This window comes from Podarcis filfolensis (genome assembly GCF_964270895.1).
Source record: "Podarcis filfolensis genome assembly, chromosome: 10".
NCBI lineage: Eukaryota > Metazoa > Chordata > Lepidosauria > Squamata > Lacertidae > Podarcis > Podarcis filfolensis.
This window is the reverse complement of record NC_139612.1, coordinates 35,052,484-35,071,242: the sequence shown is the minus strand read 5'-3', so window position 1 is coordinate 35,071,242 and position 18,759 is coordinate 35,052,484. Positions and strand designations below refer to the sequence as shown.

General features: G+C 39.0%; 1 protein-coding gene across 4 annotated transcripts in view; it reads right to left on the bottom strand.

Annotated features, from left to right (window-relative positions):
• Positions 1 to 18,759, bottom strand: part of SYT1 (synaptotagmin 1) — a 331,096-nt gene that overhangs the window by 90,297 nt on the left and 222,040 nt on the right. For all 4 annotated transcript variants that reach the window (XM_083573366.1, XM_083573363.1, XM_083573365.1 and 1 more), the window contains exon 4: positions 3,638 to 3,822. In XM_083573366.1, coding sequence (XP_083429492.1) covers positions 3,638 to 3,822 — 185 coding nt within the window. The remainder of the gene's footprint in view (positions 1 to 3,637; positions 3,823 to 18,759) is intronic.

Genomic DNA, 18,759 nt, shown 5'->3' with positions numbered 1-18,759 from the left:
TTGGTCACTTAGGATACATCACAGAAGAAGACTAGAGCTGCAATTCTACATCCACTTACCTGAGATTAAGCTCCAGTGAATTAAATGGGATTTACTTCTAATTAAACATATATAGAATTTCAATGAACGCTTATGCATTTAGACAAAAGGGGAAAACAATTTGTGAATAATGATTCTAGTGATTTGGAATTTGGGTAATGAGACAAATTGTCTCTTGCCCAATAAGAAGTGCTGAGCAAGTGTTGACACGTCCATGAAGTTGGAAAGAGCTGAAAAAACTACTCAGCTGATTCCCAACAAAATCAGCACTAACTTCAGCAGGATTAAATGGCTGTTGGTTATTCTCTTGCTGAACCAGTGTATGCTGCAAGTGTAATAGCCCATGGAGTTTATTAATGAGACCTTGGGAGATGCGGGACTTCTAAAACATGTTGTTATTAATTTACGTGTCTGCAAGCATAACACTATACAGCCTGGTTCAGAATTATGGTTTAGAAATGAAAACTTTAGTTTAGAAGAGCAACAATGAGCCGCAGTGAGCATTGAGCTTGTGTAGCCCACCTTCCTTCTCTTTCTCCTTCACATGCTGGACAAAATGAAAATGCCTGCTTGCATTTTGGAACAAGCCAGAGTTCTGCAATACTATGAAACACAGGAAACTGCTGTTTGCTTTACTAGCTGGAGTTGAACCACGGCTACAGATTTCATTGTATTAAGTAATTTTAGCCGAAGTTCAATTCATATTATACTTAATTTATTGTGTAATGTGGAACCGTAGCTTCTATTAAAGTAAAAGCTGGAACCATGCCTCTCCCCCACTTGATGGTGTATGACGGGGAACATACCTGAAATTTATGGCAATTCTATAATTATATCTTCTAAACACTATACCTCAGCCTTTGCCATCCTGGTGGATGTTTTGGACTAGAACGTCCAACAGTCCCAGCCATGGGAGTTGTCCTAAACATCTGGAAGGTACCAGGTTGTTGAAGGCTTTACATAACAAATTTTTAATCTCTCTTTTAAATTACTGATAGCATCCATTGTGTAAAATAACTGAAAGAAGTTTTCTTCAGCTTCTAAGGATCCACATTTACCTTTTGCCCTGTTCTTTGAAGGAACAGGTCCATACTTTAATGCTCTGTGTCTGAGTGCTCTTTCTTTTGCCCCAGAGCTTCCCCCACGAAAACCCACTCTTTAAAACTGAAGCACAAGAAACAGCAATTTGGGGTTTTACGCGAATTCCCCATTTGTTCTTATTTAACTTTAAGAAAGGGGGGGGGAGCATTTGAACTCAGAGTTTTAAAGTGTGGTCTGTGGGAAGTGTGGAGGAAAGGTAAGTGTGGATAATCCCTAAGATTTACTTATTTCTTGCATTTAACAAGGAATTAGCAACAGACTTTAGATTTCTGGCTTCAGTGGAAGAGGCTTCTACCAAATTCTGTATGAATATACTAAAACAAACTCATATATTTGAAAGTTTTAACAGTGCTATTATCACTTTTTTGGTCATTTATCCAGGCCAGAACAAATATAATGAAGAACACTTAATATATAATAGAATAACAAGGAAAATATTACATAATAATACAGAACAAATTTCACAAAAAAGATAACAAAATGTACACACAATTTATCCTACAAAGAAATGACAGATTGTTACCATTAGTATAATTATCAATGCATAAAGAGACTTTTCTACGGATCTTATAGTAGAGCAGTTTCAAGTTATTTCTGTCTTCAAGTGATCACAACTGCCATAGTAAATTCAGCAATTAAGAAGGAGCAAATCACAATTAGCATGTAAATGAGAAACAAAATCCTTTGCTGAAGTGAAATTAAAATATCTGCTAAATCATGCTTTTGGAATGAAACTTACTGATTAAAGTTATTCTAGAATTTTAACTTATTCCGTGCCATGCCAAGGTAGTTTTGCAGTTATTCTGTGAGATAATGAATGGCGGCAACACAATCTACTCAGCAAGGATCAGGGAGGAACTAAATCTAGAAGAAATTTTTTTTCCCCCTTCCAGTAGCACCTTAAAGACCAACTAAGTTAGTTCTTGGTATGAGCTTTCGTGTGCATGCACACTTCTTCAGATACACTGAAACAGAAGTTGCCAGATCCTTCTATATAGTGAGAAGGTGGGGAGGGGTATTACTCAGAAGGGTGGTGGGAATGGGTGATTGGCAGATAGCTGTGATGAGCCTGTTGACGACTCTTAACGACTGCAATAGAGTCGTTAACAGGCTCAACACCCTCTTGGTGTTCTGGCTTCTGGGATAGCTGCACAGCCTGCATTCGCTCCATAAGGCGCACACACATTTCCCCTTACTTTTTAGGAGGGAAAAAGTGAGTCTTATAGAGCAAAAAATACAGTATTTCCTCTCTAAGAAGCAGAATCATGAACCAGCCACCATGAGTGGAACTTATCCATAACCTATACAGTCTTGCTTATGGGAAGCTCCTTTACCCAAAAACACTTTGGTATCTGTTTATCCTACATATCAATATTGGAGGCAAGCTACTACACATGTCATCTTCTTTCTGCATCAGATAATGTATGTAATCCTAATTTAAGGCAGTAGTAATTTTTACCAATTGAATTCCAGTTCAGAGAATTCAGTGCATCAAAAAAGAGAGAAGAAACCACTCCCTGTGATCTGGAAGACCCGCTCTGTCATTATGCAATTGATTCTGTGTAAGAAAAGGGCAGTCCCAATAAAGGCATGGCAGGAAAGATTAAAATTCCAGGATATCAACATTGCGCCTGAAACAGATTCTGCAATGTAAGTGTTGCTTCACATGTTAAGATTCTTTCCTTTTAAGACCCATAAGATACACCTGGTAAACCTGTGGCATTTGGAATACATACAAACCCACCTTATATTATCTTTTGGAAATAAATTGAAGTGGATTACCCCAAAGATTCTGTGAATTGTAATTTTGTAAAGATGGCAAGAATTCCCTTGCCAAAGATTAATAGCTCATTCATTGTACCAAAGTGCTTTGGTGGATAACTGTGGCCATACAAGAGTTGTCTCTTTACTGTAGGTGGATATTAAGAGTCAGCAAAGAGTGCCAAGAACTATCAATGTAATCCTAATGCATGTTTACTAGGCACTAAGCCCCACTTAATTCAATGGCTCTTACTTCTAAGTCAACATGCATTTGATTGGGCTGTAGGAGAATAATCTTGTTTAATGAGGAATATCAATGCACATTCATTAATATCCTATTTTAGATGTTCAGGAGTTCAGCACTGGGGAAAAAAAGATTCTGGGCTGTATCCTGAAGACCTCAAACTCCAATAAATGCTACATGCTCATGTGAATTTGCTAGAGAAAATGTTTCACTAAAACCAGTGGAACATTATTCAAAGTATTTCCTTGTTATTTGATAAGAGAATTATGCTAACCCAGGCTTTAGCAACGTAGTGTCCCCCAGATGTTCTGGAGTGCAACTCCTATTAGGGCTGATGGTCCAAGGCGTTTGGGGGATCCCAGGTTAGCAAGGGCTGTGCTAATCATTTTCCAATACACAATACTGCTGTCAGGCCATTGATGGTCTAATATTCAAACACTTTCACTCAGGTTTTAAATGAAACATTGCTCAATAACAAGATATATACATTACCTGATCTTTCAAGTTCTTGCCTAAATCTTTTACATCTTTCATGTTAATTGCATTCTTTCCTCCCTTTTCCTTGCCCTTCTTCTTGTTTTTCTTTTTGAACAAGCATTTCTTACACAGACAGAAACAGCAGGTAAGGACTAATAGGATTGCAACTATGGCTATGGCTATTAAGGCCCAAGGTGGCACTGTGAAGAGAAAACACACACAAAGACACAGAACAAAGTTTCACACTGTTAGTAAAAGATTAAGAGAAAAGGAACAAAGCAAAGAGAGTCTGCCTTTAGAAAATATATCTAAAAAACAATTGCATCTCCTAAACAAAAGAACTCCAGATTTCGTACGCTTCTCTTTTATACTTCACCTCATACAAATAAAGTTTATATAATACAAATATGAATTATCTACACAAACCAGTAGGAGACTGCTGTGGATAAACAATTGCCTTTCTATAGTTTGCCAAGTCCCCTGGGCTTCTAACTATGCTTGTTGTGTTGAGGGAATTATTCATTGCTGGCTTTAAAATCACCCCTTTAACCCACCTTGCATTATGACCTGGTAAATCAAGCTAGCTTCGAGTCAGCAGGAGCTGGCTGGGTACTTGTCTCATTCAGAGCTTCAGAAAACAAGTGCATGTGTTCAACACAGCCAGATATAATGAGCAACATTTCTCCACTTGCTGCTGCCTTTTCTTGACAGTGACTCAGATGCAGGTCAAAGTCGTCAGTGAACACTAGCCAAGGGCGATGATTACCCAATTCAAAGAGATCTATGTTGTTAGCATTCATATCTTCCCGATGCTCTTCATGTTTTAATGCTAAACACACACATGTGCTTGCGCACGTGCACATGTCTACTTCAATAAATCAGAAAATCCTAAGCATTCAGTTTATCCATTCAAAATGGATATCCGGGCAGCCACTGCTATAACGCAAAACAACATTCACAGCAACTGTGATGAAAAAATTCATTTGATTTCAGGAAGGATCAGAATCAAAACCAGCGAAGATCCTGTGATGAAAAAGTCAATTATATAACTAAACTTTGGTGTGATCACTATAATAACCTTTTCTATATGGCGATTAAAATTTCATTAAAATCTTGTAAAACAGGATTTAAGAAAAGCAGCCGTGTTTGCTTCCAGAGATGTACCCAGCCCATCAGATCTGCGATATATTCTGCCAAACAACTTACACAGAAGTCTCTACGATTATGTTTCACAAAACGGAAGGGTGAATAGAGCCTGACAGGTGGTGCCAGTAAATTACAAAAAGAAAATGGAGCGGATAGTGAAAACGAATGACAATTAACTGCTTAAAGTAATGAAGATGAACTGAATGCATGATAACAAGAAGCTGTATCAAAAGAAATAAATGGCACAGCCACCCACACTAATTTCTAACATGAGAGGTCCTGGGATTCAGGCTTGTTCAAACATCATACCTATAAGATTGTAGACTTTGGCTGTGTCTTTCCTTCAGACAACCTAAGGCTGAATCCTAGAAATTCTGGGGCTCAGGCTTGCATCAGATTAAATCTAGTTCTTGATGCAGTATAATTATTTTCATTTATCTGTTTCTTGATGAATCCATCCTCCTATCATCTGATGACAGAGAAGACTTTTATGGAACACAAGTTATCTGCCCATCTTTCATTTTCCTATTTTTGGGGAGTTCAAGATGGCTGTTTCAGTAATACTACACAAGAAATGGGTGGGGATAAATTGGTGTAGATGCAGATTGTGGCTGTCAGGTGTGCCGAAATATTTTTCACAGATGTTTTTCACAGTCGGGAAGAGCCCATATGACAAAGAAATCTTATTATTTTTTGCTTAAACCTAATGTTTCCCAGCTTCTGTGGAAAACACCATTGCTACTAAACGCCACCAAATAAGCCAGTCTCATTGTATCCTGAAAACAACAGCAGTGGCAGAGGTGGGTTTCATGAATGCCTGTGAGGATTGAAGTTAGTCACAGGGAGTTGTATTCAACTAAGTTCTACTCAAAGGAGACACATTCATCCTAAATTAGTCATGCACTTATGCTAGCCTGGATAGCTCAGGTTGTAAGAGTGTGGTGCCGATAATGCAAAGGTCACAGGTTCAATCCCCGTAAGGGACAACTGCATATTCCTGCATTGCAGGTGGTTTGACTAGGTTCCCTTCCAACTCTACAATTCTATGATTCTATGTCCATTAACTTTGATGATTCTACTCTGAGTAGGACTAGCACTGAAATCATCTCAGTGGAAATTAAAGCTTACCTGTGAATAAATCCTATCAAACTCAATAAATCCTATCGAACAGGTGGGGCTCTGTTGCTCTCCCAGCTTCCCACCACTGCAGGTCACTGCCACATACCAAAAGGAGGACAGCCAAGGCAAGGGGACTTTGGGGTGAGCTCCTTGAGCCTCAACCCTCCCTCCCTCCTCTTGGTGAGTGGCCTCCAAGGAGACATACATAGGATTGTTCTGCTAAGTGTGACTACCTTGCTCTGGATTCAACCAAAAATGTTTTAAAATATACACTTATTATACCTAATTGATTTTCTCATCACGGAGGATTGCCTTTCAGTTCTTTTATCAGCCTCATAGATATTCTTTGAATTCTTTCTTTCCACTTATTTGTCCACATGCTTCTTGAACTGTGATGACCAGAGGTGAACACAGTTGCCCACCGTATGCTTTCACATACAACTTTTGCGATAAGTAAGTTGCTGCGTCATGCAGACAGAAGACGCGTTGACGTAATTGGAAAAATATGTACAGAACTAGACCGCAAAGTTACTCCAATCACGCTGATTTAATAGTAAGTCCTGCCAAGATCAATGAATTTAATTCTCCATAAGCATGTGGGTGTTATATGCATTTGAAATCTCTTCCCTGGTGTTGAGAAATGCATGCATAATTCCATAAGAATGTCTCATACAAAGAAGAGAAATTGGAAGTTGCTTGGTAAGAGATTAATGCTATGAAACTTATGACAGCATATCTTTCTTAGGCAGAAAGCTGTCTGACATAAAAATGTACCAATCGTGTGGGCTTAGCCAGCTGCAATTGCTACTGCCTACATGATTTGTTCCACATTACACAGCAATATCAGCTCTGAATTAATCTAAGCTCCAAACGCCAGCAGATGAACTAACTTCAGCTCAAAGGCACAGCAGCCCAGAATACATTAAAGGACTACAAACCATACCTGCTGACCTCATTATTAAAAGCCAAAAGCCATGTTTGCCCAAATTGGATTCCAGTAATCATATCTGACTAGCCAAATTGTTGAAAAGCTACACTGATTTTTGTCATACCTTTTCTTTCCTGAGAGAAGAACTGTTGGTGTTGCATCAAATCACTTAGGAGCCAGATGTGTGCCAGTTCATCTCTAGCAAAATATTATGGCACAAATGGTTTGTTTCCAGTGCTTGGAATGAACTAGTTCAGCCGAACTAGTTAAAAAAAATCTCTGAACTACACCTGAAAGTGGGTCCCAAAATTGTTGGGTGAATTAAGTTCACTTTGAGGTAGAACTCTGAATGGCTGTAGTTCATCTTCATGTTTCATCATGCGTCCACACTCCATAGGAGACCTCGAGTCTTATTAAGCCAACTTCTATAAAGAAGGCGAGAAAGTAAAGGAGATAATGTTCTTTGGCTTGTTAAGCAGATATGGAGGTGCTGGTGTCACGAAGGATGATTAATCACTTAATCACACAATCAGAAAGAAGGAATGTTAGATATTTCCTGTATCTTCCCTGCTAAAAACATTCGGTATCTTCCAAAAGGAGCAGTTTGCACTGAGAAATAACAGGCACAGGAATGAAGTGAATGGCACATTGTGTGGTTGGCACAAATGAAACAAAGAAAACATTTTCTATTATGGAAATACAAAGATGGTGAAAGCTTTATCTGCTTTCATTCTGTCTGTCTGTGGCCCATGATGTACTTTTGAACCATATACTTCAGCACAGCAGTTTGTACCGTGTGAATTGCTGTTTATTGTTTACCAAGGATGAACTTTTTATGAACTTTTAATGAACTGTTAAACATGAACTGGATGAACTTGAGTGGAACTAGGTAGTTTTCTAAAGGGACAAACTGGAACTGGAACTAGTTCTTTTTTGGATGATCTTGAACTAGAAGCAGTTCCTTTTTAAAATGAAATTTCCAAGAACTGCTGGTTTAAGATTATTTTCACATGTGACCCCACCCCAAATGTTTAAATGACTACTCCTAATGGCTTCATATAGACACCTTAGCCTCTTCTAGGAAACAGTATGAAAAGAGGATTGGGATTGCACTTTGAGAACCAGAATTTGATGGAATAGTGGGAGGCAAATATACCAAATAAATAATACAAAGTTGCAATCACAACAAGTAATTTGATGCATATTATTTGTAAGAACAACAACAAAAGCTATATCCAGTATGGTTTCACTCATCCTGCAATCCAGATCACTATGAAGAATGAAGGTCACTAGGTTGACAAAGCAGAAGTATGACAAAAGACTTTGATGCCTGGTGTTGAACAATGCAACTTCCTAAATTGCCTTGCTATTGTTGAGTGCTTTTGTAAGCTTTACAGCAAAGAATGAGTTATAAGTGAGGTTTTGATTTGAGTATGTCTATGGATCGAAAATGGAAGCTATGAAATACTTACGCAACTGAGACAAGGGGAACATTCTATTAGATGAGTCCTGGTCTGCACAAAACCTAGACGTCTGATGTAAGAAATGTGTTCTATTATTCTTTGGGGAAATAAATTATATCTCTATAACTATCTAATCTATCTGTCCATCTATCCCTGTCCTATACACACAATAAAGCACCTAAGTGTGAATGTCTCCCTTGCCTGGTGTTTTCAGCTATTTCATGCTGCAAAGATCTCTTAGGCTGCAACCATGATACCAGGGGTGCTCTGCACACAAAGAAACCCATTTCCAGGGTGCATTTGAAGTTAATGGCCAAGTTGCTTTCTTTCCTTTCTAGACTCCCATTTAACAGCATTATGATGATGATGATGATGATGATTGATTGCTCGCTTCAGCTTTTCTGCACAAAAAGCATGATTTCTGATTGGCTTGGTAGTAGCACAGTAATGGTCATTAACTTCCTTGCAGGACCACTGCCAAGGTGATAAATAGATTTCGTTTGCATTAGCTTCTCGAGACCAAAAGCATCATTTGATCTCATTAATAGAATCTAATCAAATCCAAAGTTGCATCACCCTTAGAGCACAACAACCAATTTTCATAGACTAACAACTGCTCGCTGCTTTTTTCTTTTATTTAGTTTTTAGAAAAATGCAAATTACATAAGGATAGCAGAAAAGTAATAAATATCAATGAGATAGGATGTGAAGCTGTTCCCTCTTTCTTCCTGCATTTCTTTGGTGTTACGTAAAATTGATTTTATTTGTACAAAGGGAATTGAGTGCTTTATTTCACAAATAATCCATTAAATTCTGCTTGTCTTACCATAAGAAAAGAGAACACCAACATAATCTGATGGAAGGAAAACTCTGAACCTAAACCTCCCCTGCCTTGCAGAACATCTTCAGGAGAAAAAAGGGCTAAGGAGTAAACCCTACAGTAATTTGGAGTGGAGTCTGTAAGGTGGTCAGATGACTTCTTGTATGGCTCCTTCCAGCAATTCCTGCAGCACAGCTGGTGCCAAATGCATTGCTTTCTTTTTCTTTGGATCACATTAGTAAGCCAGAGAGCAGAGTTGTGTCGTCTGGGCAGCCCAGAACGTCCACAAACATTGCTCTGGCTTGTGCCCTGCAGACATCACTTTGGTGCTGTTAACGCAGCAAAAACAATGCAGAAGACAGCAGTTATGAGTTATAAGCTCAACCTGATAGGCATAAGGTATGAGCACTAAGTGTTGTCTTTGGAAGAGATCATAATGTCTCACTGGTCAGCTACCACCCACCTTAAGCTGGGCAGTGTCCAGTCAATCAAGTGTTGACCCGCCACTGTCCATCTGCTGCAATGGGTGCTTGGAGCTCAGAGTATCACTTGGCAAGTGGACCGAACAACAAAAGGAGAAACAAACCCTAGGAGGCTGGAACATCAGGACCATGTGTCCTGGCTTGTCTACTGTGGCAGGTCAATGACTCATGGATGATGGCCATCATAGACCATGAGCTGAAAATGGTCAACATTTTAATTGCTGCTTTACAAGAGACTAGACTCATTTTGAATGGCAGCTTCCAAGAGAAGAACTACACATTTTTATAGCAAGGAGGGAATCCGGAGCAACCACATATTCATAGTGTAGGCTTAACAGTGAAGAACTCTCTTCTGTCTGCAAGAGAACCGCCAACCGAAGGCTCAGAACGCTTGCATTCCCTCCACCTTTCATCTGGTTAACACTCCCAATATGTGCTCTGACATACAGACCAAGGACCAGTTCTACGCACAACTAGACCAGAATTTCAGGATGGTCCCAGCCTGCGAACACCTATTCCTGCTGGGAGATTTCAGTGACAGAGTTGGGGTGATCATCACACATGGGGCAACAGCATAAATCACTTTCGTATTGGCAGCAGATAAAGGCTGCTTGATTTGTGCTCACATCATAGCCTCTGCATCACGAACACATTCTTCTCTATCAAGACAAAACAGCAAGTGCCCTGGGGACATCCAAGGTTAGGCAACTGGCACCAGCTGGACCTGATTGTCACCAGACAACTGGCACTGAACTGTGATCATGACTGCTGAACCTGATCATGACTGCTAAAAAATGCATTTTTTGTGTTCCCATTCTATATTTCAAAGGAGAACGTGGCACCTGTTTCTATTATTATTGCACATCTATGATTTTTGCTATCCCACAAACTACTGTATAACAATATCTAGTACCTCCAAAAGATATTTGCTTGTCCTTCTTGAAATTATTTGAAATACAGCCATAACACTTTGTCAAGAGTAGTTCAGAACTGGTTGACACTGGAGATCAATCTCCTCCCTCCATCTCTCTCTCTCTCTCTCTCTCTCTCTCTCTCTCTCTCTCTGGGGTAATGTAAGGTTAGTGGTTAATCTGCATTACAACTGGTCACTGTGCATGTTCATCAGGCTTCATCACAAATGCACAGATAACCTGTCCAGATCAATATAAATACCCTCCATCAGGCCTTAAGAAATGTGCATATATCACCTGAACCTTGTACATTCTCCAACGAATGAGCATAATCTCAAATGGCTCAGTAGCTGAAATAAAATTAATTTGTAAAAATCCACTCTCTTAACCAACATATAGAAACAAACTGCAAACAATGGGTCAAACCGAGTCAGTGGAAATGACAGTCTTTCAACTCTGCAATGCTAATTACACCTCTGACTACAGTGGTACCTCGGGTTACATATGCTTCAGGTTACAGACTCCGCTAACCCAGAAATAGTACCTTGGGTTAAGAACTTTGCTTCAGGATGAGAACAGAAATTGTGCTCCAGCGGCGCAGCAGCAGCAGCAGGAGGCCCCATTAGCTAAAGTAGTGCTTCAGGTTAAGAACAGTTTCAGGTTAAGAATGCACCTTCGGAACGAATTAAGTACTTAACCCAAGGTAACACTGTGCTTTGAAAGATGGCTAAGAATTTATGAATTATCTGGGGCACTATACACTAATGCCACTGTAAAACATTTAGATTTATCTAACATGAACGTGGTTTATTAATTAATTACTGTAAGGGTAGATACAATATTAGTATTTATTGGTTTTCTGCAGTATGACTTAGCATGACTACAATCCTAATCATATTATATTCTCTTAGCTAACGAGACATTTGGAACTTCAGCTGAGTGTTGGATAGTGGGATACAAGAATATCAATAATGCTTATTCATGGATGAAATACTGTCATGGAAACATAAAGTTTTGAGAATTACATTGTACTTTGTTTTGATTTATGACGCATGCAAATGTAGATATATTTACTAATCTTACTAATGGCAGGAAGAGAGACAGAGAAAGGAGGAGAGAGAATGTTGCAGAAACTTATTGACTTTTCGAAGGGATTCAAAAATAAAACTAAAACCCCCCAGTTCTGCCTAAAGAGCCCATCACAGATATAGAGGGTCACTTGACAGTCAGTGCTAAAGCACAATTTGTGTTAAATAGCTCTTAGAGAACATACCATTTAACTTTTCACCAACACAAGTAGACACTATTTCCTACTTCCGTATTTCAGCAAGTGAGTACCGATGGATTCAAGGGATAATTTCAGCATCACCAGTAGCTGAATCTGTCAGATTTTGTTCATAAGAGGAAATAGTTTCTTGTCCAGACTCATTTAGTATTGAAGGATAGGAACATAATGTTTGCTTCTGCACTCTGGGACAGTCTATCACAGCAACAAAATCTGACAAGGTCCATTTCCAGTGTTTTCCTTCAGCACCATCTGTTTCGTATTGGTGATCTCTATGGATTAGCTGCGAAGGCCATATAACTGCATTCAGGGGAATACTTTTGCCCCAAACTACATTGAAATAGCACATTCTACTGAAGAGGTAGCCAAATGTTTGTAGCAAAAAACAAAAAACAAAAAACAAGCCAGCACCTCACATTTGAATGCAATTGCTTGCTTCTTTGTGGGCTGTATTTTACTGATTTTTATTATATTTATATGCTAACTTAAACCTTGAAAAGGTGTAATAAAAATAATTAGCATTTAATACCCCCCAAATCCACAAGGTTTAACAAGTATGTGACAAGATGAGATATTGGCAACTGCTTAATATCTATTGAAAACAACAAGAACAACACCAATGTTCAGGGGAGAGAGAACACTAGACACCATCTATCTCTTGAGTCCTGTCAGATTATCATATTGCTATTTCTGCAAAGACCTTATTTTTCCCACAGCATTACAAAGGAACCCTGGATCTTGCTTTGAGCAAAAAAATCAGACAGCAGTCGATGCACTTTTTAAAAAAGCTGTGAAGAATTAATATTGGTTTGCAAGCCTTCTTCCTTTTCCAGTGATCTCCCAAAGGATTCATAGTTGAATTTCACTAGTTTGTTAAATCTGTGCTAGTTATTGGTTAAATTAAAAAGATAGATAAAACAGTTGAGTACGTAAAGCCTGATCTTTAATAATCCCAGTATGGATTAATTTTACATTGTATACAGATCACTTATGAAGTGGTAAACTGGGGAAAAAACATTTTAAACATATAAAATGCCTCTTCTATCTGCCACTGTTGACTTTTATAGTGTTATTCAATGTACTGAGAAATCAATTTCTTTTCACAGGAATCCTGTAAAGCAGGCTGGGCTAATAGAGAAATTTGTCCAATTAGATCCTTGGGTCAACTTCATAGCTGAGCAGGGACATGAAGCAATACTAAAACTCACAAACAACCAGATCCAGAAATCTTTGTCCACAATGAGCTGCATACACATGCATGAATTTTCTGATTCATTTAAATATATATATATATATATATATATATATATATATATATATATGCAGTCATTTAGCAGAGATCTATATAAGGTACTTTGGGAATCTTTGGGTAGAAAAGAGACCTATACGTTCCAAGATAGAAATAAAGACATATCTGTGAACAGCACCACATGAGGCCTTTTGAAGTGATCAAAGGCATATATAAATGTTCTTTTAAAAGAGACAGGGTGTGTGGGGGGGAACCAAGATAAAATTGCTAGACTTTTTGTTTTGATGCCAAAGTCTCAGTTGCAAATCTCCAGTCAAATACCTTGTGCTTGTGCAATTTTATTTTGTATCAAATATGTAAATTGTATACCTTATATTGCATTTGTATTTTGTAATACATTCAGTATTTTATATTGTTGTCTATTGTATTTTTGTTTCGTAAGCAGCTCTGAATTTTATTTTTTAGAAAAGTGGGGTATAAATATTAAATCTAATATGGAAGTTCATTGTGAGGTTAAATGAGAGAGAAACTGTGTGAAGTAATCTGGGCAATTAAAAGTTCTACAGATATGGCAATACCCATGTGCTTTACTGTAACAGGATTGAATTAATTAAAATTACTTGTGATCAAGATCAAGCAAAACTGTATTGTTTCTATATGACACAAAGGACATTAGATTAAGGATGGTTTTGGAGCTGAACATTTGACATCATTTTTAAAAAAGAAAAACTTCAATTAACTATTCAAACTACCCACAAATTAAAACTATCCAAGGAGCTTCAAAATCTCACCAGCAGTTCCTCGCTGCCTTAAAATGTTTTTACTCACAAATTAAGAGGTATGGGACCACCATACAGGTCATATGGTTATTAAGCTATTTACTGCTTTACCATGCCTTCAGTGTTACTACTGACAGCTATTTTTAAAAAAAGTACAGTCAAGTATTTTCCCCATCATAATGACAGAAACAGACTTCCGGGTTGGCGCCATCGCCGAATGGCGGACTCCCTCCGAGCTTCGGAGGGAGCCGGCTCGGCAGGGGCTGGGTTTTACCGCACCGGCGATGCGGGGACCCTTAGAAACCACGGCCACGGGGGCCGTGGACTTGGAGACTCGGCTAGCACCGCTAGCGCCCTCCCGACTCGTGAAGGAGCCTTTTTAAAGGCTACGGATCGGGTGCCGGGGAGAAGCGTGGTGCTTTGAGTCCTCTGCCATCCCTGCCGAGCGAAGCCGCATGCCATCCGGCGGAGAGCGCTGACTTCTTCCATTGAGAATTTGGACTTTTAACAACAACCCGTGAGTAAATTGGAAATCGGGTTTAAAAGAAGAAAAATTTTTTGGATTTGAGACGAGCGGGGGGGGATCTAAAAAGGAAGTCAGTCCCCCTCCCTATTGTAGACATTTTAAAACAAGGATTGGGAAGCCAAGGCCCAAAAAGAACGGTATCTTTGCTAAAATCAAGAATTCCATGATGGGAAAGTACAAGAATTGTGCTGGAGGAAGAATTGAAGGAGAAGGAAAATGCACCCCCCTCCCTGGGAACCGGGGCGATTGAGGAGTGAGCCTGGTGAAAAGAGCCGGTGATTTTGACAGCTGTCAAAGTAGCTGTCAAAGTCGGAATTTTAAAGAGGATTTTAATACAAGGACCTTGCTGGTCAAATTTGTTACAACTTGATATAATTTGTTAAGACTTGAATACAAAATGGCGAAAATACGGAGAACAATCGGATTTTTGGAAACAAAGTTACAACAACCCCCCTAGAGGAGCTTCGGGACATTACAAAGATGGGCGTAAGCCGGGAAAAATACAACACTTCGGAATTTCACAGAACTGGTTATCTCCTGGGAAAGCTGCAAAACTGAAACTGAATCTCGTCTACAGGGTGTTTAGACTAAAAGGAGACAACAGAATACTTTACTGAAGAAGGAAGGGATTGAACGCAAGTTTTTGTTCCTGAATAACAACAACCCATGTAGAGTTACTAAACTTCTGAATAAGAAAGTTTTAGCAGCGGAACAAGAGGAAGCTGGACTATAACCTTGAAAGAACAATGGGGGGAATTTTATAATTTGACATTTTTAAAGATTTAGGAATTAATTTTTAAAAAGTAATCCTAAAAATGGGAAATAATTCTGCAAGGAGTTGGGGGAAAAATGGGATTGATGGACTTAAGATTTCCAGGCTGGAAACATAGATTGGAGGATAAGGGAAATTAAACCGGGGAAGGGGAGGGAGAATTAGAATCCAAAGGCTTGCAACTATTTTCTGAATTGGTTTTCTTTTTTCTAATATATTTCTTATTTTTTTATACTTTTATTCTGTGTGCTTTTACTTTAATGGGAAAAAAGGGGGACATTGTGGAAAGAAAAGGGGGCGGGCTATGGGGAGAGATCTTTTGCTTTTTTTTTATTAAGGGTGTTGCATAAGGTTTGTATAAATTTAAATTTGAACAATGGGGTATATAAATTGTGCTTTAAATCAGAAATAGAACTTGTGGAAACAACAATATGAAAGGGGAATACGGTAGGGGTGGGGGAAGGGGGGAGTCCCAGAAAGTGGATGTTTGAAAATAAGGTTCTGAATGTATCTTCATAATTTCTTTTCTTCCCTTTCTGTATTTTGGAAACTTCAATAAATATTATTTAAAAAAAAAAAAAAACATAATGACAGAAACAGAAAATAGCATCAGCATTAAGGACATAAGGGTGACATCACAGATTAATATGCTACCATAGTGTGCATGTGTTAATGGTTTGGCTCATGTCTTCTGTTCATGTACAAATCTCAGTGCAATGATGATCCTGGAAAGACAAATTACAGTGGTACCTTGGGTTAAGAACTTAATTCGTTCTGGATGTCTATTCTTAACCTGAAATTGTTCTTAACCTGAAGCACCACTTTAGCTAATAGGGCTTCCTGCTGCTGCTGTGCCACCGGCGTGCAATTTCTGTTCTCATCCTGAAGCAAAGTTGAGGTAATATTTCTGGGTTAACGGAGTCTGTAACCTGAAGCATATGTCACCCGAGGTACCACTGTATTTATGACTACACCGAGGACCTTTTTTAAAAAAATAAATAAGTAACACATGATCATGTGGAAATGTCACTGGTGAAAAACAAAAACATCACTATTTTGTACTGATGCCACACCGGTACTTTAATAGATCACCTCCTAGATGTCAATAGATATGTGCAAAGTTTGGATCTTGTTATTGTTTCATAACACAGTTGCCTTTAGTTTAAAGTAGGAGGCAAATGGCTCTGAATAATAAGTATCCTTCTTAAATAAATTAGCACTTATCTAAGTTTCTGGAAGGACATTTATTTTCCAAGACTGTTTCTGCTAGCTTCAGATTTTATTGATTGCTATTTTCCCCTTATGTTCACTTTCTCTTGAAAGTTATGTTCGTCTTGTTTTTATTTCTTCATGCTTCATAAACTCCATTTTTCTGCTGCTCAGTCTATTTCTCCTGTGGTCAACATTCTGGGTTCTGAAGTGATTCAGAATTAATTGCTCATTACTGTTGATGCTACAGGTTTCAAAGAATTGTTGATTATCTCTAACAAAGTTTCTATTAGTGCATAAGAAACTGTGCAGCTGCTTCTTTAGTTAATGTCAGTGTGTTTGCCAGAAAAACTAATGTCCTGGGTTTTTTTGTTCCAAGAGTAATTACTATGCTTATGCCTGCTAGTCTTATCAGCTATTTAATTCTTTTAAAATTTAATTTAATTTAAATTTTACATCTGTTGATCACACAGGATTGGTAAATTTACTTTCATTTCTGCTGCTGGATTCAAAAATACTCATAAGAGAAGTCACTAAAGTCTTCAACACCTGCTTTCAAAATGAGCTGCTAGGCAAGGCTCATTGTATAGACCCTAGAGAAATGGGAGGAATACTATCAGAGTGTGCCTTCATGTATTCAGGACTGTAGAACTGGATTGTGAACCCTGGGGCCAAGAATCTCACCTTCTTTTATGGTCTTAGAGTGAATTTGCCTGGTGGGTGGAGAAAAGAAGGGAAGTTTTACACAGATGGATTCTGACAAAGCTGCAAACTCTTCAAATGGGGTTAATGAAATTCAAGGAGGACTGATGTAGTGAAGTTTACTCAGTAAAAACAAAAACAAATGCTCCAGCAGAAGATGGATAAAAACTAGCTGAGCAATAGCCCTTCTGGGAAAAGATTAAGATGTTATACTAGATAAGAAACCTGAGTCAATAATGTGATATGGCTTTAAAAGCTAATGCTATTTTAGGTTTTGTGTCAACAAGAGCATCATGGTGAACTCTCCAAACTTAAAGCACTGCTCTGCTCATCAGTACATTTCAAAAACCATCTTGATGAGTTGGAAACCTTCATGTTAATTAGCTGGAAATTCTGTGAACCGTTCTGATGAAGGGTGGTATATAAATCTAAATAAATACATAAATAAAATTCTTTATCAAAGATGATAAAGAATTTAGGAGGGGAACCCAGTGAAGACCAACTAAAAACAAACAAACTCTGAACATATGGAGCACTGATCTTCAGCTGCTGGGATGGATCCATGACTCAGTCATCACAACCTGTCCCAAGGTGGGTTGCAACAGCAGCACTATCACCAACCACCTGCATAAAACGAGGCAGCTATAACTGGACCCAATACTCCAGATGCAGGCTGACCAGCACAGCATAGAATAGAACATTAGTCTTGCTTAGGTGAAGACATAAAGTGTGTAGGAGGCATCAGGGTGTACATGCTGGAACTGCCTCCCAACATTCCTGGCCCCACCTGCTGCACCTCTGACCCTTCCTGCATTGAGGGGGCTTGAGAGTACTTAGAATATTCCCCACAACCAGGAGCCTGGATAATGCCAAGTTCCCAGTTGTGGGGAAGCTTCTAAGCTTATTCAGCATATATGCCCCCTTCAGACCTTCCCATGTAATTTGGGAAAGTCGGGTGGAACAGGACTGTTGAGGGCAGGTCCAGCACATGGACCCAAACAGGAATGCAGATGCTGGCAGCATGCACACATGACCTTTGTCCTCTACACACTCTTTTCCTCATTGTGTTCTTTGAGTTCTTGAACAGGACTCATTACTTCTCATGATCAGGGCAGTATGCCTCTTGTTAATGCAGATTAAGGTTGCTTTCACTTTTTCAGTAATTGGAGTAGGGGGCTTACTGGGGAAAGTGACAGCAACAGACTCTTTCTCTGGTACAATTTCGCTGTCATTGCAAGCAGCAAAGCAGCTCCTTCCGTTGACACTGTGGGCACCATTGCACGCCACAAATCCTTTTGAAATGACATCACGACCCAATGTGGCACTGTTCCAGGAGCATATGCTATGCTAGAATGGTGCTCAGGAGGCATTTCCCATCCACAGTGCCTCTGAAATGATGCAATATGATTTCTGCTGTTATTTGCAGTGGCAGCAGAACCATCTGTAGGGAAGAATGAAGGTGTTTCCCCACCACGACTTTCCCCAGTAAACCAGGCCACCAGAAAAGGACAATATTTTCTCCCCAAAGTCTGCATCGAAGCTTTGTCCCTCTCATCCAACCCCAGCCATCTGATACTTGCCAGCGAAGTTCAATATAATACTTTTAGTTCAGTGTAATTCAAGGATTGCTGAAGGCTGTACCCCAGGACCTGCTTCTCCTGGGCCTTATTAGATACTCATACACAGAAATGTATTTTTTTTAAAAATCTGGGTCATGTTGGAAGGCATGCCTAAACCAGAAGAACC